This window comes from Miscanthus floridulus, chromosome 19, assembly GCF_019320115.1.
Source record: "Miscanthus floridulus cultivar M001 chromosome 19, ASM1932011v1, whole genome shotgun sequence".
NCBI classification, from domain to species: domain Eukaryota; kingdom Viridiplantae; phylum Streptophyta; class Magnoliopsida; order Poales; family Poaceae; genus Miscanthus; species Miscanthus floridulus.
Genome location: NC_089598.1, coordinates 18,825,419 through 18,847,222, shown reverse-complemented (window position 1 = coordinate 18,847,222; position 21,804 = coordinate 18,825,419). Strand labels below are relative to the sequence as shown.

Here is a 21,804-nt window from a genome sequence, read left to right as displayed (position 1 = left end):
TGGTCGGGGTAAATCAAGTATCATACGAGCACTAGCGACTCACCACGTAACCGAGAGGCGCGATGAATCGACCGGAGATGGCTTAGACCGAGCCGGCCACGAGCGCGCGATGCGGTGCGGCGGAGCACGACAAAGGCACGGCTGTGTCAGGGACTGCTCTACGGCGGTAGGGTCTAGGATGTGGCGAGCATGGTGACAACCGACTGAAGGGGAGGCTAGTGGCGCGAGGAATTTGACCGAGCTGCTTTCGTGGCGAGGATAGCCGACGGCGCAGGCACTCCTGGTCTTAAGGACCCGAAAGCTTGGCCCTTCAAAATTGGCGCACAGGACTGAGCTACCAGCGGCTATGTGGGGCGGGATGGGTGACCGGCTACCCAATGGAGCTGTGGGCATGGCCAATTGAGGCACGGTTCATTTACCACGGCGAATTAGAGAACTAGCCCCGCCAGTCACGGTGACAGCAGAGACAGGGGAACTCACGGCGTGGCATGGCTCGTCTGCGGATGTCAACGCAAGGTACCGACATGCTTGGCCATGGGGAGCATCAGGACGTGCTCCAGACAGCCGTCCGCACGGCCGCTGCAGCAAACAACGAGACGCGTCATGGCGCCGCAGCGGGTAGTGCTAGCCAACGGGCACCGCGACATGATGACGAGGTGACGGCGAAGCAGGCAGTTGTCCAGCGCGCAAGCGGCCAAGGAAGTCAAAGGCACGGTATCGGTGTAGCCGTTGGCGATGCGAACGCGGGACCTGGTGGCGACAATGGCCACAGTGGGGTAGGGCAAGGCGCTGGCAGAGCATGGCTGGCGGCCAGGGCGCACGCGTCAGCTGGCGAGGCGAGCAGCAGCGGGGCAGAGGTCGCAAGCGGGCAACAGCGGGGCAGGCGGCCAAGACACGCAGGTCATGCGCGTGCACGGCGCGGCAGTGGGCTCTGGCCCGCGCGGCAGAGCGCGTTGGCAAGCCAACCAGGGGGGTGGTGACCGCGCCCAGTGCTCAGCCAGGTGGCATGCATGATATTTAAAGCAGCTAGAAAACGTGTACGCCATGCTCCAAACGCTAAGCTAATTGCTCGATGCGAAAAGGGGTACACCGAGCCATCACCCACAGTCGCGACATTGTTCTACTCCTTAAGCCAATCGTTCTACAAATATTGCCAAAGGTGGCTCCGTCGACCTCTTCTAAAACATTACGCGAAAGACGTCGATTTGAATGGTTTCGCGTTGAATCCCAAACCCGACCTCCGGGACGTACTCGCTAGCCATCCCTATCCTCGACCGCACATTCTTATCGCCGTTCACAAAACGTTTAATAACATTTTGTTTTAACAAGAATTCGATTAAGATAATAAACATGTTATGTGACACGAAACATAACATTTGCTTTCCCATTTCGTAAAAATGTTTCAATGCCAAACATTGCTTATAAAGCCTATCATACACAAATGCACATAATTCAGATGCTTACGAAATGTTTCAGCAAAACATTACAATGTAACACCAGGGTGTTACAACTAGCGCCCGGACGTCCAGACCAAAGCGCGTGTCCGGATGCCCACGCCACCTTTATCATGCGCGTCCGCAAAAAGGCCGCGCCTGTTGCTCCTTCGTCTGGCCCCCTTTCCCCTCTCTTCGCGACCATGAGTCTAGACGCCTACGCACTTGCGGGAAACATCACGCTCATCGTTCCTTGCCCCTGATCCTCTCCTCTATCTCTGGGCGGGCGGGACCCGAGAGACGGCATGAGGACAGGCACACCCCGTTCATAGGATCTTAGATGCGCTGTGCACCCCGACCAGCGGCCCACGGCTCGCCTCGCCCCATCCCCCGGTGCCAAGGACTCTCCACCTCTGAAACATGAAACATTTGGAACATAAAATTGCAATATGTGTGTAAAACATATATAACATCCAGATAAAACACTTGCAAATTGCAACATGAAAACACTTATTCCAACATAAGACTAAAACAACTGCAACATTTTGAACATACTCTTACAACGTAGGTGTGAAACATGTATAACATCCAGATAAAAAAATGCTTGCAACATAAGTCTGAAACAAATAAAACATTTCGAACAAACGCTTGCAACATGTCTATAAAACACTTGCAACATGTCTCTAAAACACTTGAAACATTTGCAACGATCTACTTTTACAACATCCATACGAAACACCTACAACATACCTCTGAAACATGTGAAACACTTGAAACATATATTTGCAACATATAAGAGGGGAGATTGGGGCTGGTTGATTCTGGCATTGGGGTATGAGCACCACCAGTACGAGTCACGCTCATGGGTGCCCTTGGCTCAGCCTAGGATCGACCTGAGGCGCGTGACGGTACCATGAGCACCAACAGACAGGTGGTGCACCCGATGGTGCAGGAGTGAGTAGCACGGGTGGGACTGCGAGAGCAAGGAGCGAGAGGTGCGGGTGGGTGCGTGCGATAAGCAAGAGCGAGAAACGAACAACACGGGGTGGCCCGTGTGCAACGAGATGGCTCCGGTGGCAAATGTGGAGTGGAGCAGAGGGACAGGCGCGCGACACCGTGAAGCATGCAATGGCGAGGAAGTTGAAAGCTCTAGTTTGGTTTTGGTGAATTGATGAAACCCTAAGTGCTAACCTAGTTTATCAAGTGATCATGAGATAGGTAGCACACTCCAAGTTGCGAAGCAAACAAAGATCATAGCATGATGAAGATGATGCCATGATGATGATCAAGTGCTTGGACTTGGATAGAAGAAAGAGAAAAACAAAAAGCTCAAGGCAAAGGTATAAACCATAGGAGCTATTTTGTTTTAGTGATCAAGACACTTAGAGAGTGTGATCACATTTAGGTTTGATAGCCATACTATTAGGAGGAGTGAAACTCGTGTCGAAATACGGTTATCAAAGTGCCACTAGATGCTTTAACTCATTGCAATATACATTTAGGATCTAGTGAAGAACTAACACCCTTGAAAATGTTTGTGAAAATATGCTAACACATGTGCATAAGGTGATACACTTGGTGGTTGGCACATTTGAGCAAGGGTGAAGAAGTTAGAGGTGAAATGGAGTTGGTCGCAAAGATGCTGGCGTCGATCAACTGACCGGACGCTGAAGGGCTATGTCCGGTCGTATTGTTGGTCAGCACAGTAAGTAGTCACAGTGTGACCGGACGCTGGCAGGGTCCGGTTGAGCATGACCGGACATGTCCGGTCAGCAAAAGTTGGTTTTGGAACCTTACTGTAAATGACCGGACGCTGGTGTTCAGCGTCTGGTCAACTCAAGCGCTGTGTCCGGTTAAGGCTGATGATCGTTGAAGTTAGGACACATGGCAGACTGCGAGCGACCAGACATTGGGGGCTCAGCGTCCGGTCAACTGACCGGAGCGTCCGATCAGCCCGCGTTGTGCCTAGTGAAGGGGTACAACGACTCTATTTCGTGGGGACAACTATTTAAGCCCCATGGCCAGTTGAAGCTTACACCTTTGACTATTTTCATTGACATAGCAACCTTGTGAGCTTAGCCAAAGCCCTCCCACTCATCTCCATCATTGATTCATCATCTTTGTGAGATTGGGAGAGAATCCAAGTGCATTACTTGAGTGTTTGCATCTAGAGGCACTTGGTGTTTGTGTTTCGCTGTGTATTTTGCTTGTTATTCTTGGTGGTTGCCGCCACCTAGACGGCTTGGAGCAGCGAGAATCGTTGAGCGGAGGGTGGTAACTGTCTTCGGCTCCAATCGTGGTGATTGTGAGGGGTTCTTGACCTTTCCCCGGCGAAGAGCCAAAATGTACTCTAGTGGATTGCTCGTAGCTTGTGTGATCCTCATCTTGTGTTGGTTGTATGGCACTCTATTGAGGGTTTGGCGTGTGAAGCCAATTAGCGCGTGAACCTCCAAGTGAGTGAATCACCACAACGAGGACTAGCTTGTCGGCAAGCAAGTAAACCTCGGTAAAAATCATTGTGTTCATCATTGATTCCGAGGTGATTGGTCTTCATTATTATTCATCCTTATGATTGATTGGTTCTTTCATCTACACGGCGGTATAACCCTCTTGATCACTCTTTTTACTTTACCGCAAACTAGTTGACAAGCTCTTTAGTGTAGCTAGTTGTGAGAGCTTCCTTGCTTGGTTGGTGTGGCTCTTTAGTTGGCGTTTGAGAGCACACTAACATAGGGTAGTGTCATAGCTCTTGTGTGATTCAACACTATCTAAACTAGAATTGTGGTAGGTGGCTTGCATTTTGAGTAGGCTAGCGCAACACTTGCTTCACCTCATAATTATCTAACTAATTTGTTAAGTGTTGTTGTAGAAATTTTATTAGGCTATTTACCCCCCCCCCTCTAGCCATTAGGACCTTTCAAGTGGTATCAGAGTCGAGGTCATCGTTATTTGAGGCTTAACAACCTTCGGTGTTAAAATGACTTAAATCAACAACACCAAGAAGCCACCTCAATTTGATGGCATAAATTATCCATATTGGAAGTCAAAGATGACCATACATATCAAGTCAAATAATAGAAGAGTGTGGAAGGTGGTAGAAACCAAAATTGAGATTGAAGATCTGGAGAATCCCACCATGGCCGAAGAAGTGCTTCTCTAAAACAATGATATTGCTCTAAGTGTTATTCATGATGCAATTGATGAAAGAACATTTGAGCAAATCAAGAATATTGAGATGGCACATGAAGCTTGGAAGAAGTTGGAAGAATCATTTGAGGGCACTCAAGCCGTAAAGGGTGCTAAGGCATACATCCTCAAAGAAAAGTTTACAAGCTTTAAGATGAAGGAGGATGAGAGTGTGCTATAGATGTTCCATAGGCTTTAAGTGCTTGTCAATGATCTCAAAGCACTTGGAGAAGAGGTGAAGGACAAGGACTTCTCCCATAAGTTCTTGAGGTGCTTACCTTTAAGATTTGGCACATTGGTCACTATTCTAGTAAGAAGCGATTTGGACACCATGGCACCAAACCAAGTATTGAGAGATATAATGACCGATGATACTTATAGAGATGATGATGAGAAGGAAGAAAAGAAGGAGAAGAAAGAAGGCAAGAAGGATGACAAGAAGAAGAGCATGGCATTCAAAGCCACATCATCAAAGGGCAAAGCTAAGCTAGAGACATCAAGTGAAGAAGATGAATCTTGGGATGATGATGATGATGATGAGAAGATGGCTCTCTTTGTCAAGAGATTTGGCAAGTTCATGGTGAAGAAGGGCTACCATGATAGAAGGAAGAAGTCTTCATCCAAGAAAAAAGAAGAGTCAAGAAGGTGCTTCAAGTGTGGAAGCAAAGATCATCTTGTTGCTCAATGCCCATACAATAGCGACAATGATGATGACAACAAGAAGAACAAAAAGAAGGACAAGAAGGAAAAGAAAGAGAAGAAGGACAAGATGGCATTCAAGAAGAAGGGTGGTTCATATGTAGTCACTTGGGATAGTGATGCTTCCTCAAGTGATGATGATGATGATAGTGATGATAACAAGACCAACAAGAAGAAGGTTCTTGCAAGCATTGCTATCAATGAGAAGCCTTCTCTCTTCAAATCTTCATCATGCTTCATGGCTAAGGCCACTAAGGTACAATCTTGTGGTGATGAAAGTGATGAAGAACATGTTGATGATAATGAACATGAAAATGAAAATGAAAATGATAGTGATAGTGATGATGATGAATCTACTAAGGATGAATTAATTGACATGCTAGAAGATGCTAAAGAACACTTTGACATCAAGAGAAAGGGAATACAAAAGCTTGCGTAAGGAACTTATAGCCCTTAAGCAAGCCTTTGATGAGCTCAATGCATCTCATGAGAGGCTAGAGGAAGCCAATGAGAAGCTTGGAAAAGCTCACAAAAAGCTTGAAAAGGCTTATTCATCTTTGCTTGATGAGCAAAATAAAAAGAAGCATGTTAAAACTTGCAATGTAGGTTTAACTTATGACATAATTGATGAATCACTATCTATGTCTATCATTGTTGCTCCTACTAACCCTTCTTGTAGTACATCTACTTCCACCTCATCTAGTAGTGATGGTCTCACTTGTGATGCCTCACTAATGGTTGAGAATGAGAACCTCAAGAAAGAGGTCACTAAGCCCACTCACACTTTGGCTAAAGCCTATGGTGGTGAGGACCGCTTGCTTATGTGCTTGGATAGCCAAAGAGCTTCTCTCTATAAAGAGGAATTGGGCTATAACCCCAAGAAAGACAAGACGGCCTTTACTTCTCACAAGACTAGTTTTGTGAAGAACAATGGTCAGTTTTGCACTAGTTGCAAGCAAGTTGGTCATAAAGAGCAAGAGTGCAAAAACAAGAGCAAAAATACTAATGTATCCTCCCTTAAGCTTGATTCATGCTATATGCTTACTAAGAGTACAAATGGTGTGAAGGCTAAGTTCATTGGTAAACCATAGATGGGCTCAAAGAAGAAAGCCATTTAGGTACCAAAGAGCTTAGTGACTAACCTTTAAGGACCCAAACAAGTTTGGGTACCTAAAAAGAATTAATCTTCTTTTGTAGGTCAATTACAAAGCTAGAGGAAGACATTGGGTTCTTGATAGTGGGTGCACTCAACACATGACCAGTGATGGAAGAATGTTCAACTCAATCAACACCAATGGCAATGATGGTTATGATAGTATCACATTTGGTGACAATGACAAAGGCAAGGTTAAGGGGCTTGGTAAGATTGCAATATCTAATGACATGAGCATATCTAATGTGTTGCTAGTAGAGAGCTTGAATTTCAATTTGCTTGCTATCCGTGGCTCAATTATGTGATCTTGGATTCAAATATATATTTGGGGTAGATGATGTAGAAATCATAAGTGTAGATGGCTCTAATTTGATCTTCAAAGGCTTTAGATATGAGAATCTATACTTGGTTGATTTCAATGCTAGTGAAGCTAGATTGTCCACATGCTTATTCACTAAGTCTAGCATAGGTTGGTTATGGCATAGAAGGCTTGGTTATGTTGGAATAAAACAATTGAATAGATTGGTTAAGCATGACTTAGTTAAAGGCTTGAAAGATGTGTTTGAGAAGGATAAACTTTATAGCTCTTGTCAAGCCGGCAAACAAGTTGAAAACACCCATCCTAAGAAAAGCATGATGAGCACTAGTAAAGCATTTGAGTTATTGCACATGGACTTGTTTAGGCCAACATAATACACTAGCATTGGTGGAAATAAATATGGCTTTGTGATAGTGGATGATTACACTAGATACACATGGGCATTCTTTCTAGTGGACAAAAGTGATGTATTTGCAATATTCAAATCATTTGTCAAGGGCATTCACAATGAGTTTGAAACAACCATCAAGAGAGTTAGATGTGACAATGGTAGTGAGTTCAAGAACACTAGAATTGATGAGTTATGTGATGAATTTGGAATCAGACATCAATTCTCAGCCAAGTACACTCCACAATCAAATGGCCTTGTTGAGAGGAAGAATAGAACACTCATTGATATGGCAAGGTCTATGCTTAGTGAGTACAATATGAGTCAATCCTTTTGGGCCGAAGCTATCAACACGGCTTGCTATTGTAGCAACCGCCTCTATTGTCACCCATTGAAAGAGAAGACACCATATGAGCTCTTGAATGGTAGAAAGCCCAACATTGCATATTTTCGGGTATTTGGTTATAAATGCTATATCTTGAAGAAAGGCACAAGATTGGGCAAGTTTGACAAGAAATGTGATGAATGATTCCTACTTGGCTATTCCACCACAAGCAAAGCATATTGAGTTTGGAATTTAAATAATGGTACTCTTGAGGAAGTTCATGATGTTGAATTTGATAAAACCAAGGGTTCACAAATAGAGAATGAGAACTTAAAAGATGTTAGAGGCATTCAACTTTCAAATGCCATAAAGAACATGGATGTTGATGAATTGAGGCCTAGGCAAGTGAATGATGATAAAGATGATCAAGTGCAAGTGCTCTCTAATTCAAATGTGCAAGATGATACAAATCAAGTTAGTGCAAGTGGATCTCATGACAATGAACAAGATCAAGTGGCTAGTACATCATCTCAACCTAATGATCAAGCAAGTGCAAGCAATCAAGTTCCAATACTCTAACCAACCAATATTGCAAGAGATCACCCATTGGACACTATCATAGGTGATATTTCTAGAGGTGTACAAATAAGATCAAGATTGGTATTATTTTGTGAACACTTCTCATTTGTGTCATCCATTGAACCAAAGAAGATAGATGAAGCATTGAAGGATGTTGATTGGGTGAATGCTATGCATGAAGAATTGAATAACTTCACAAAAAATTAAGTATGGGAATTAGTAGAAAGACCAAAGGGACACAATGTGATTGGAACCAAATGGGTCTTTAGAAACAAGCAAGATCAAGATGGGATAGTAGTAAGGAACAAAGCAAGATTGGTAGCACAAGGCTATACTCAAGTTGAAGATCTTGACTTTGGAGAAACATATACCCCGGTTGCTAGATTGGAAGCAATTAGAATCTTGCTAGCCTATGCTTGTGCCCACAACATTAAGCTCTATCAAATGGATGTTAAGAGTGTATTTCTCAATGGCTACATCAATGAAGAAGTATATGTTGAGCAACCTCTCGGTTTTGAAGATGATAAGAAGCCCAACCATGTGTACAAGTTGAAAAAGGCATTGTATGGCTTAAAGCAAGCACCTAGAGCATGATATAAGATATTGAGGGATTTCCTACTCTCTAAAGGGTTCACAATGGGCAAAGTTGACACCACTCTTTTTATCAAGAAGATTGGAAAAGATCTATTTATATTGCAAATCTATGTTGATGACATCATATTTGGATCAACAAATCAAGAATTTTGTGATGAGTTTGGAAAGATGATGGCTAATGAGTTTGAGATGTCCATGATTGGAGAATTGAGTCACTTCCTTGGTCTTCAAATCAAGCAATTAAAGAATGGTACATTTGTGAGTCAAGGCAAGTATATCAAGGACATGATCAAGAAGTTTAGCATGATTGATAGCAAAGTCATCAGCACACCAATGGGAACAAATGACAACTTGGATAGTGATGCAAGTGGCAATATGGTGGATCAAAAATTATATCGGTCTATGATTGGAAGCCTACTCTAGTGACCGCATCAAGGCCGGATGTCATATTTAGTGTATGCATGTGTGCAAGATTTCAAACCTCACCAAGAGAAAGTCATTTGAAGGCTACAAAGAGAATATTGATGTACTTGAAGCATACACCAAATGTTGGTTTGTGGTATCCCAAAGGAGCAAAGTTTGAGCTAGTTGGTTACTCTGACTCAGATTATGCGGGATGGAAGGTTGAAAGGAAGAGCACCTCGGGCACATGTTAATTGTTGGAAAGATCACTTGTTTCATGGTCATCAAAGAAGCAAAATAGTGTTGCATTATCAACCGCCGAAGCCGAATACATATCCGCCGGTAGTTGTTGTGCACAAATACTTTGGATGAAGGCCACTTTGGGTGACTTTGAAATCAAATTCAAGAAAGTACCATTGCTATGTGACAATGAGAGTGCAATCAAGCTAACCAACAATTCAGTTCAACATGCAAGAACTAAGCACATATATGTTCGCCACTATTTTATAAGAGATCACCAATAAAAAGGGGACACTTGCATTGAGAGTGTAGGCACCAAAGATCAACTTGCCGATATATTCACCAAGCCATTGGATGAGAAAAGGTTTTGCAAGCTAAGGAATGAGTTGAACATATTTGATTTCTCAACTATGTGTTGATGCACCCCCCCACTTATATGACATGCCTCTCCTTCGAGCTATCCAAGGTAAAAGTTGATTGGCATGGCATATATCCTTACTAAGGACATGTTTAGTGCATCTAGACATCTCTCTATTTTATTAGGCCCATTCATGAAAATCAAATGAATTTGATGTTTATATGATATCACTATTGCTTCTATGTTTGACTTGATCTAGTGATAGCATATGTCATGTTAATGGGCTTGTAAACCTAGTGTTTAATCTAGAAAATGAGCTCTAAATATTTAACTCAACATGGTATAAGATAACCCTCATTTGGAGGTATGAAGAATCTTGTCCTTGGATCAAACCGAGTTAAATATCTTTGGCATATATTCTAGTTTGAACCAAATTCGGAACTTTGCTCCTCACCCCATTGATTGACATTGATAATCTCGACCCTACAAGTAATACTATCTATATTTTGAACCTTTATGGTCATTGATGACAAAGGGGGAGAGAAACAAAGATAGTAGTAAAGATAGTGAAAAAGGAGGAGAAATATCATAAAGGAAGAGATATGACAAAAGAAATGGATCAACTAAAATTTTGAGCACACAAGTAGGGGGAGCAAGCTCATGAACTTGTATGGTGTATTTGAATGTGCATTTCATATGTTTGTTTGCATGGCACAAGTCTTAAAATTCCATATCTATGCTTATGTGGTGTATGCTAGTTGTCGGTTTGAATAATGAAATGAAAACTAGCATGCATAGGATATCTAGTGATTTTATTTCCAAATATTTCTAAGTGGTATTGAGCTAACCATGGTGCTAAAGATGGTATATTGGTGCACTCCGATTGGTATCACGCTTCAAATGTCCATCTTTTATACCTTAGCATCATGTGGTAGACATTGACTCCTATATTTCCTATCTAAGCATATGTGCAAGCTATAATTCAAACTCTTAGCACATGTGTAGGGGGAGCAATTGCTACCATTTGGGGTTTATGAAACTTGTCCATATCCTTTTACATATGGTAAATATGCTTGGGAAAGCAACATGGATTCAATTCAATTTCAATTCATATCTTTGTATAAGGGTTGTCATCAATTACCTAAAAAGAGGAGATTGAAAACTCTAGTTTGGTTTTGGTGAATTGATGAAACCCTAAGTGCTAACCTAATTTATCAAGTGATCATGAGATAGGTAGCACACTCCAAGTTGCGAAGCAAACAAAGATCATAGCATGATGAAGATGATGCCATGGTGATGATCAAGTGCTTGGACTTGGATAGAAGAAAGAGAAAAACAAAAAGCTCAAGGCAAAGGTATAAACCATAGGAGCTATTTTGTTTTAGTGATCAAAACACTTAGAGAGTATGATCACATTTAGGTTTGATAGCCGTACTATTAGGAGGAGTGAAACTCGTGTCGGAATGCGGTTATCAAAGTGCCACTAGATGCTTTAACTCATTACATATGCATTTAGGATCTAGTGGAGAACTAACACCCTTAAAAATATTTGTGAAAATATGCTAATACATGTGCACAAGGTGATACATTTGGTGGTTGACACATTTGAGCAAGGGTGAAGAAGTTAGAGGTGAAATGGAGTTGGTCACAAAGATGCTGGCGTCGGTCAACTGACCGAACGCTGGGTCGCTCAGCGACGGACGCTGAAGGGCTACGTCCGGTCGTATTGTCGGTCAACACAGTAAGTAGTCACAGTGTGACCGAACGCTGGCAGGGTCCGGTCGAGCATGACCGGACGCGTCCGGTCAGTAAAAGTTGGTTTTGGAACCTTACTGTAAATGACCGGACACTGGTGTTCAGCGTCCAGTCAACTCAAGCGCTATGTCCGGTCAAGACTGATGACCGTTGAAGTCAGGACACGTGGCTGACTGCGAGCGACCGGACGCTGGGGGCTCAGCGTCCGGTCAGCCCGTGTTGTGTCCAGTGAAGGAGTACAACGGCTCTATTTCATGGGGACGTCTATTTAAGCCCTATGGCCGGTTGAAGCTCACACCTTTGGCTATTTTCATTGACATAGAAACCTGTGAGCTTAGCCAAAGCCCTTCCACTCATCTCCATCATTGATTCATCATCTTTGTGAGATTGGGAGAGAATCCAAGTGCATTGCTTGAGTGTTTGCATCTAGAGGCACTTGGTGTTTGTGTTTCGCTGTGGATTTCGCTTGTTATTCTTGGTGGTTGCTGTCACCTAGACGGCTTAGAGTAGCGAGGATCGTTGAGAGGAGGGTGGTGATTGTCTTCGGCTCTGATCGTGGTGATTGTGAGGGGTTCTTGACCTTTCCCCGGCGGAGAGCCAAAAGGTACTCTAGTGGATTGCTCGTGGTTTGTGTGATCCTCATCTTGTGTTGGTTGTGCGGCACCCTATTGAGGGTTTGACGTGTGAAGCCAATTAGCGCGTGAACCTCCAAGTGAGTGAATCGCCATAACGAGGACTAGCTTGCTGGCAAGCAAGTGAACCTCGGTAAAAATCATTATGTTCATCATTGATTCCGAGGTGATTGGTCTTCATTGTTATTCATCCTTGTGATTGATTGGTTCTTTCATCTACACGACGGTATAACCCTCTTGATCACTCTCTTTACTTTACCGCAAACTAGTTGACAAGCTCTTTAGTGTAGCTAGTTATGAGAGTTTGCTTGCTTGGTTGGTGTGGCTCTTTAGTTAGCGTTTGAGAGCACACTAACATAGGGTAGTGTCATAGCTCTTGTGTGATTCGACACTATCTAAACTAGAATTGTGGTAGGTGGCTTGCATTTTGAGTAGGCTAACGCAACATTTGCTTCGTCTTATAATTGTCTAACTATTTTGTTAAATGTTGTTATAGAAATTTTATTAGGCTATTCACCTCCCCACTAGCCATTAGGACCTTTCAGAAGTTGGTAGATATTTTTGAGAGAGTGAGACGTAAGGAGGAAGAGGCTGGCTTGGTGGGCCACATAGGCCTAGGAAGGCGGCGTCCCATCGGATGAACGCCCCGTCCCTGAGCATTATAGTAGTTGCTGAAGTTGTCAGATAGTCAAGTTGCTAGTAGGGTCTTTTTTTATCAAGTTGGCTCAAGGTTGAGCATGTAGTCGAGTGGTGCACTTTTTCAGTTGGTGTTTTTTGGGTCCTGTCTTCGCTAAAAAAAAGAGGATAACTTTTGTTTTTTATTTTCTTCGTCTAATATAAATCACGGCAAAGCTTTTGCGGTCTCTTCTAAGGGAAAAAAATGACAATAGTACTTAAGTAAAATGGATTTTTTTCCCTTTTCCTTCGACACTGTACCGAGATCGAGGGGACAGAGAACGCATGGAAACGAATTGCCTGAGGTCCGCCATTGCTGTTGGACTACTGGCGCTTGTGCTTCCACGTCGCTTCTCCTTGTGAAACCGCAAAACATTTCACCAAAATCTTGCCAATCTGCCATGCCACCTACTACTTCCTCCATGTTTTGACAGCTTTAAACATCGACAGCTCCTGCTGCTCGTCGTCGTCTTCATTGCCGCGGCGCACGATCCAACTCTCACACGGCCGCCGAACCGTACAGCACTCGTCAGTCTGTCGCTGCACTGACGCAGTCGCTCTCCAGCTCGAACGGCGGCTCAAGCGCGCTCCTCCCATGGAGCCACAGCAACTGCGACTGCGAATTCTGGACACCGTGTGCCTGTCGCCGCCACCGGCCCCGGCGCAGCACGCGGCCCTCCCGCTCTCCGGCCTCGACGCCGACCGCAACGCGCTCGACGTCACCTTCCGCACGCTCCGCTTCTTCCCACCTCCCCCGCCGTCCATCGACCCCCACGCGGTCCTCCCGCCCGCGTTCGAGGCCGCGCTCGGTCTCTTCCCGGCCCTCGCGGGCCGCCTCCGCGATGGCCACGTCGTGGTCGGCGCTGGCACCGTGCCCATCGTCCTCGCGGAGTCCGGTCTGTCGGCGGCCGACGTCGACACCGACTGCCCCGGCTCGCCGCTGCTCGACCGCCTCGCGCCGCCGGAGGACGGCGCCGCGGGTACCCCGGCGCTCGCGCTCCAGGCCACGCGGTTCGCGTGCGGCGGCGTCGCGCTAGGGATGAGGGTGGCGCACGCGCTCTGCGACGGCGTGGGCGCCACCAAGTTCCTCGCCGCCGCGGCGCTGTTCGCGCGGGGGCAGGGGCCGCCGGAGGTCGCGCCGGTGTGGGAGCGGCGGGAGCTGCTGGGGCCGAGGCACCCGCCGCGCGTCGCGACGCAGGTGTTCGACCGCGTCCTCGCGCTCGACGGTGGCGTCGCGCGGTGTGGGCCGTACGGAGCCGAGGGGGAGTGGCGCGAACAGCAGCGGCAGCTCACGAGGGAATGCTTCCACGTGAGCGACGCGCGCGTGGAGGCGCTCAGAGCGCGGATCGCCGACGAGGCTGGCGTCAAGCTGACGACCTTCGAGGTTGTCGCCGCGTTCATCTGGCGCGCCAGGTAAGCACACCTCCACCACCTGTCGGAGAATTCAGATCGCAGCAAGATGCTCACCGTGCTCGTGGATCGGCGACCAGGGTCAAGGCAAACGGTACCAGCTCTGGCGAGGTGGTGAAGATGGTGTACTCCATGAACATCAGCAAGCTCGTCGACCCGCCGCTCCCCGACGGGTACTGGGGCAACGTGTGCGTCCCGGTGTACGTCGCCCTGGCCGCCTGCGACCTCGTCGCCCAGCCACTGGCGGCAACCGCCGCCCTGATAAGGAAGAGCAAGCAGGACGTGGACGACGAGTACGTGCGATCCTACGTCGACTTCCAGGAGCTGCACCGCCACGACGGGATCACGGCGGGCACCGTGAGTGCGTTCACGGACTGGCGGCGGCTCGGCCACGGGGAGGTGGACTTCGGGTGGGGCGGGCCCGACTCCGTGCTGCCGCTCTCGTGGAGGATCCTCGGAAGCACGGAGCCATGTTTCCTGCTGCCCTACGGCGCGGGGGATGAGCGGCGGCGGGGAGGGTTCAAGGTGTTCATCGCGCTGCAACGCACGGCGGTAGCTGGTTTCAGAGAGGAAATGCAGGAGCTGCTGTTGCAGCCGCAGCAGCAGAGCTCAGCGGGAAAGCTGTGAACTTGTTAGAGATACGGGAAACATAATTATCTGCATCAAATTTGAATTTAATCCTAATCTGGATTGAATAAATAGTTATCAAATATACATACGACTGATTTCCATTTGATCCTAATGTTATGGACAGAGAACGAACTTACATTTTGTTCCAACAAGACCTTCCATTCAAGCAGATAGCCAGGCAAGTCTTATTACAACAGCACAACAATGAATAACAGAGATCCTAGTCCTAACCAAAACAATTCTCATCAGATATGTTGTATGTGCGCAATCGCTCAAACCAAGCACATTCTAGATTGGACACTCCTCGTCCCATATCACCATAAAACAAAAACGAAGACATACAAGTATGAGTGATAAACACGAGAGGACTTCACAAGATGTAGTATCTTACATGATCACTAACCATTTTCACAGCAGCAAGCTTCATGCGCTGACCGAAGGAGCCACTTTCTGCTGCGGCTTTTTCTCTTGGCTCCCCTTCATATCCTTGGGCTTTGGTTTTGGAGGAGTGCCACCTGCCTTTGCTCTATGCTCCTTCGGTACTGGTTTCTTCTGATCAGAAGGAGGCGACGGTGATGGCTTCTTCTGATCAGTAGGAGAAGGTGAAGGCAATGGCTTCTTTTTAGGGGCTTTCCGGTCATTGATATTGTTGCTTAGGGTAATAGAGCCTTGCAGCTTGAGAGCTGATGGGTTTGTGCTGCTGTTCTCCTTCTTTGCCTGCGCTTTCTTCGGGTTCTCAGGATGGACCAAGGATCGCGGCTCCCATGGTCGTGCTGCGATCCAGCGGTCCATCCAACTCCAGCCCCAGCCACCCTTGCCGACTTCATAGCTGAAGTTTCCAAGACTTGTGGCAGACCTTGCTCTCCACTGTCAAAGGGTAAAGTACATCATTGTCTTCACACTGTTAGGTGCACTCATAATGCTGCTCTTCTCTTAACAAATTATGAATGGGTTCAGAGTTAAGCCATGCGTCCACATTTTAAATGGAAAATTGATTATTATATATTAATTTGAATCTTAAATGTGGTTTTCTATAATAGAATGAGTTACAACACCAGAATTACTGAATTAGTAAGTTTAAACCTGATGGTTGAACGCGTACGCCATGGCTCGCTCACGTTTCACTGCTGCTTCTTCCCGTTGTTGTATCCTAGCAAGTATTTCATCCATAGTATCTGAACCTCCATTCCATTCAACCTAATAAAAGATGGGAACAAACGAATAAAATGCAATGTCATCAGATAAAAATGATTAGTTTCTCTAGTATAGTTACTTGATGAAAGGGTAAGCAAAAATAATTTACAAGGAAAATGGCTCTTGGGCTTAAAACTTAAAACTCACCTGCAAATTATGGAGTTTTGCCTCAAGTTTCATTTGGTTCTCCTGCTTCTTCTTCCTGTTGCGCCCTTCGGTGACCATGAAAGCACGCTGGTTTCTTATCTCTGACTGCAACTTGTTCCAAGACTGTATGTAACTCAGCGTGGCAGCAGTCTGCTTCTTAACCGGTTTCGCCTGACCGACAACACGCAATCTTTTGACTCCCCTGAGACAACGCAGGGTCTTCCTTGCCTGCATGTAAGTAATGAGCAGTACCATAAAAGGTAAACAATTTGTTTGCAAAATATCTCAATTCAGTAGTCAATGTAACGGTAGTGCAATCCATATTATCCATGATTCATGTTACCCTGTATTTCCGAAACGCATTCTGAATGCGAGTAGCAGCCCATTCCTCTAGTGCTGCATTGTCTTCATGGTCGTCACTACTGGAAGAAGGGCCATTTAACTTCTGATTTGTCTGGTTGCCTCCATTTGTTACGTGACCAGAGAGCTTCATTGGCAAAAGGAAATATATGAAAACGGCTGGAAGTTTTTTTTTTGATGGAACAAAACGGCTGGAAGTTAATAATCATTGGCACAATATTCTCTCAACACACTCATTGAACAATATTCGTCAGTTAATGTAGCTATGGGTGCATATAATTCTTAGGTAGCAACAAAAAATAAACCATCGTGTCAACTAGTAGGACTAGTAAAGTTTCATTAGGTCACCTGACCTCTGAATATTGATATAGGCAGAAAGAGTCATGAAGGATCAGTTCAGTTGTAAAAATTACTTTGGCTAGCCAGTCCAAGTCCAAAAAGAGTTGAACATAACAACTCTCAGTGGACTTTGGTAGAATCAAACAAAAACTGCAGACATTCCTAATAAATGATAAACACGGGTTCTTATAGGGTGCCATGCAGACCACACAAAGCAACATAGAAGAAAACAAGAAACCGTGACATAACCAGTAAACAACTCAACTATTCAAAGAGAAAATATATTTAGCATATTCAATTAATCATTACCCAAGTAAAAATTTCTGATCTCCAAATTTTTATGTAGGAAAAAATGACAATTAGAAATTGCATCACAGATCGATTCATTAGTCAAATTATTCCGAATGGCCAATTCAGATTCAAAGGTGAGACTTAAAGATAACACATCTTACTGAATTTCAGCAACTGAATCAAACCGAAAACGTTGTCAAATGCCAGATCACATCCTAAAGCAATACCGGAGAAAACAAGCAATGGGTTATGGCACTGCCTAGTAAACAATTCAACTATTCAAGGAAAAAGAATGCTTTGATATTTAGCATATACAATTAGTCATTCCAAGTAGAAGATTTATGATTTCCTGCTGTCAGTTGATGGGCCCAATTAGGAGCAACCAAGTACATCCATATATGCAGAAAGGTCTTATCCTGAAGGTAGCACCTAACTGGCTAACTCTAACAAGTCAGCATCATTAACCTTCCATTATTGCTACCAAGTACCAACAAACCAAGCTTTCCTTACAGCCCAACTTTCTAATTATGATTAGCACAAGCACAGCAACAGTACACCTAGTTGGCTCAGATGATAGTGTGTCCACTTGCCCTGGCCATTCCTAATGATGGAATGGAATGAATGGCATCACTTTTCAGGTTGCTTGGAGGGCATGCAAGGCAAGCTGGTGTACAGGACATCCAGGACAGGAGGGGCTTGGAAAATGGGTTAGAAAGGCTACCTTTTTTTTAATTTCTCGAGTCTGGCAAAGAAAGGAAGGAGGATGATGGAGTGTACCTTTGCGTGCTTTGACTTTGCCCGTTTCGATTTTTTCTTGCTGATGATCGTCTTGAACCAGTCCCCAGACCCCATGGCTTCAACGGGGTTGCTGGTTGCACCACAGAGATCAATTCGTATTCAGGTCCGCTTGCTTAGATCACAAGGAAAACGAAGGGGAATAAATTAGCTAGTATGTTTTGTTTAAATTTTTTTCAAAAGAATAATGACTCCACGTGATGGTGCAACATGCGTTGACCACAGTCACAGCGCAGAAAATAATTACAGATGAAGCAAGTCTAGAGCCTCGTTCTGAATCTCTCTAAAACTCTGATTCTATGCCTTGAGTAAAAAAGCAAAAACTTCTTGAAGTAAACAAGCAGTCAAAGTATTTCTGATTCTGAATATCTACAAGAAAATTACTAATAACCATGAGACATGAACTTTCTTTTGGTGACAATCTCCAGAAAACCGTATTGAGACAGGCACTTGGTCAAATTGAACAAGAATGGACACCCAAGTTAAATCGAAAAGATGAGTAATAAAACGGAACTCAAGAACCCTCTGAAATCTTTCACAACTGGTAAGGTTCCTGCAAGAAAGGTTGCGGCTTTCTCCTTCTAACCTGACCAAGAAGACCAAACCCCAGGGGAAAAAGCCCATGGCTGCTCATCGAATCCTCTGTTCATCCATCGGAGGACAGAGAAAGCAGGCACCCCTCGTAAACCCAGAGCAGAACCAGACCAAGAAGAAGAAGGGAAGGAAGCCCAGGACCAGGGAACAGAGGAGCAGAAACTAAGTACCTGAGTTTCAGAGGAGGGCTGTGACCTAGCCTGAATCCGATCAGGAGTAGCTGTCAGGTAGTGGGGAGAAGGCAGCAGAGGTCGGAGGTCAGAGACGGGAGGCACCCATCGCAAGCAATGGATCTCCTTCCTCTCCAGTTTTCGGAGAGGGAGGGGAGGGGGGTGAGAGGAGGGAAGGTGGAAAGGTGCAGGGCTGGAGTTAGATATAGGTACAGATGAAGTCCCTTGTCCAATTGCTCCCACGTTACCTTCTTTATTTACTCGTGGCTCCCCCCTCCTCGCCACTGACCCACTGACTTGCTGACTTTCAATTTAATTACTGCTTGATTGCAGTGTTAGTGGCAACTTTTTTGACAGTAAAAAAATGGGGACAGGAGGCAGCTTCACCTTGACTTCTCCTTAATGACCCACTTGGGAAGAGCAGCAGGATTGAGACTGCAGTTGTGTTTTTTTTTACTATTGAACTAGTATTGTTCACTCATGTGAAGAAACCTGAGAAACTGTCGAGTTAAAAGGGAAGTGTGAGCAATAATAGAGGTTATAGTCAAGTCGTCGTACCCTTTGGCGTCACTGTAGAAATTCATCTTGGACGTGATGTCTCCTTTGGCGGATGTCCCCCGCCTCTCGGGACCCGGTTGACGCGAGACGACAAGTTCTGCATCGTGAAGTCGGAGCTGCTGCATCAGGGGATGTAGCTCGGCAACGATGACGCGGGTCGAACCCTCCTTCTCCGATGGCTGGGTTTTAGCTTTAGAGGCCTCGGCAATCGCTGCGGGCGGGGCGTGGGATCAAGGCAGGAAGTCAGAGCTCCTCTTCGCGAAGCCGTTGAGCTCAGCAACGATGATCTGTTGCTGCCTCCTGCTTCGGGCCCGTTGGTCTGACATCTTAGGATGGGTCGTTGGTGTTTTGCCATGGGAAGTCGGAGCTGCTGGCTACCTTGCAACCATGCTCGGCAACGATGACTTATGGTAGTGTGTACTCTACCGCGTTGCGTGCGTGGGCTAGCCTTTCGTGGTGTTTGGCGCCACGCTTGGCTACATTTGCTTGTATATAAACTTCATTCGTCTTAACTGAAAGGCAGAGCTCCTGCCATTGTTTTCAAAAAAAAAAATAGAGGTACTAATTGGCAGGTAATGGTCCTGGCACTTCTCATCTCCTGGCTGGTGAATGGTGAACAGCAACTCTAGGCCAGTGGTGACTGTTCACCAGCGGGCAATCTTGAAGCTCTCCCAGGTTTAGGATGGGCATTTGCATTTGCATTACAAGACTCTGCTGGACCATCTTCAGAGGCACCACTACAGGCTACAGCAGAGCATATGTCATTCGCGTTCGAGATCAGAGGTGGAGCATTTTTGGCGGATCACTTGGTGCAGTGCAGATCAGACTTGCAGTCAAGACTGCGATCGGCCATCCTTCAGAGGTTGCAACAATGCAGTGCAACCGACCGCAACACACATGTCGTCGTTCTGGTCTCCAGAAGTAGAAATGGATCGTTTTTTTCCCTGTTCTGGACATGAAGAGTAGACTAGAAGGGCCTCTTCGGCACGGCTTATGCCGGCTTCGGCTTCATCTATTTTACGCAAATTAAGGTACTGTAGCGTGAAGCCGTTTTGTAAGTTAGGGTTAAAATGAACTAGAAGCCGGAAAAAGCCAGTTTTTCTGCTTCACCGGCTTTGGCTTCACCGGTGAAGCCATTTTGGATGAGCCGTGCCAAATGGGGCTGAAGTCTACAATGTGAACACAACAAAACAACACTGCCCTTTTTTCCCTGACGACCATTGCTGTCCGGGCGCAGTGACTTGACCAGCTCCAGCCTCCAGCTGCGAACCCTTTAACCCACGCAGCACGGCGGCCAGGTAGTTCTGCTCTGAAATCCCCTGGAGAAGCTGCCGAAAAAAGGAAGAGGGACGCGACGAGCACGTTGGGCTGGCTGGGCTAGTCTCCAACGGTTGGTGGGCTGGTGTTGTTCCCTTCCCCTGCCTCACAGCCTACACCAACAGCGACGCGGGAGCTAATCACTGGCCGCGCCTGGTCCGCCGGTGAATCGGTGATTGGCCGCACGTCTGCTGATGCCTTGCTGCAGCCAACTACACGCTTTCTTCCTGCAGGAAACCGGCCGTTTTTGGCCCCCCTAGACGAGACGACAATAGGCGCCATAGGTTAAGCTAAACTGAAGCCATGCAAATGCAATGTAGATGCAGGGGGGGTGGTTGTTTGTGTGTACTGTCGTGGAGAGACAGCACGTCGAGATCGGCGTGTCTTTGTACGATTATGGTGGTGAGTGGTGACGAGCCATGGCGATGAGTGCAATGCAAGGTAATGCGACCGTCTCTGGTTGATGTGCGCATGATGTGTCATCAGCAGCTTCGGAAAAATGATACCTCAGCAGCCGAAAACGGCGGGTACAGATGAGAGCAACTCGTGCAGTGCAGTTCATCAACAAATAAAAGAAAATGTATGAGAAGTACAAGTACTACACATTTTCTTTTTTAAAATATGATGTTCTCCTTTAGTCGAAGATAAGTGCCATTGTTTTGTTCTAAAATAATGTGCAGCCAAACTATTCTATTGGTTGAACTTGTAGTGCAGGACCACCCAGATTGCAGTCCTAGTTAAGAAATGCTACATTTTGAAGGCTGTTAAGGTATGTTTAGTGATGATATTTGCCCCGTGTCAGAGCATGCCATGTCATCTCAACTGCTCAAGTGATGGCCACGTTGGGCAGTGCCGTAGTGGCAATGCCAAATTGAACCGTGCACCTGTCAGATTGGTCGCTAGACAAGCGTATATTTCGAAATTGTCCCCTGGAAACTGGCAAATTTCAGGTTGAGTCCTCCAATCTTTGAGTAAAAAAGTTGGTGCTATTTTAGGTGTAGATTTTTCATGCTCTCCCCTTAGACTGGCCACAGTGTGTGCATCGATGCCCAAAACTAAAAGCAGAAACTCAGCATCGGTGGAGACAAGCTGCAATAGGCAGGCATCGTGTAGGACCCACTAAACAGTAAAAAGCAACAACTGTAGACAGCTTTCCTCTCTCTTTGTGCACATTTCTCTCTCTCATGTACATGCATGTTGCCAGAGAGAGGTTTGAAGCATCGATGCTTCTACATGACTCGGTGACCAATTTTTCTGGGAA

The 21,804-nt window shown here is 45.8% G+C and overlaps 2 protein-coding genes across 3 annotated transcripts; one reads left to right on the top strand and one right to left on the bottom strand.

The window, feature by feature from the left end:
* Window positions 1-13,044: 13,044 nt before the first annotated feature.
* Window positions 13,045-14,794, top strand: LOC136527794 (3'-N-debenzoyl-2'-deoxytaxol N-benzoyltransferase-like). The gene is made up of 2 exons (XM_066520635.1): window positions 13,045-14,151; window positions 14,229-14,794. The coding sequence occupies exons 1-2, from the start codon at window positions 13,334-13,336 to the stop codon at window positions 14,773-14,775; spliced, it is 1,365 nt and encodes a 454-aa protein (XP_066376732.1). The 5' UTR covers window positions 13,045-13,333; the 3' UTR covers window positions 14,776-14,794.
* Window positions 14,795-14,916: 122 nt separating this feature from the next.
* LOC136527795 (protein IQ-DOMAIN 9-like) lies at window positions 14,917-18,876 on the bottom strand. Of its 2 annotated transcripts, none has more exons than XM_066520636.1 (6): window positions 18,669-18,876; window positions 17,887-18,019; window positions 16,463-16,606; window positions 16,120-16,347; window positions 15,862-15,975; window positions 14,917-15,645 (listed from the first exon to the last, which is right to left on the bottom strand). In XM_066520636.1, the coding sequence occupies exons 2-6, from the start codon at window positions 17,959-17,961 to the stop codon at window positions 15,202-15,204; spliced, it is 1,005 nt and encodes a 334-aa protein (XP_066376733.1). In that variant the 5' UTR covers window positions 17,962-18,019; window positions 18,669-18,876; the 3' UTR covers window positions 14,917-15,201. The 2 variants fall into 2 exon arrangements, with proteins under 2 accessions (XP_066376733.1, XP_066376734.1); XM_066520637.1 differs by lacking the exon at window positions 18,669-18,876 and adding an exon at window positions 18,491-18,644.
* Between the last annotated feature and the right edge of the window lie 2,928 nt (window positions 18,877-21,804).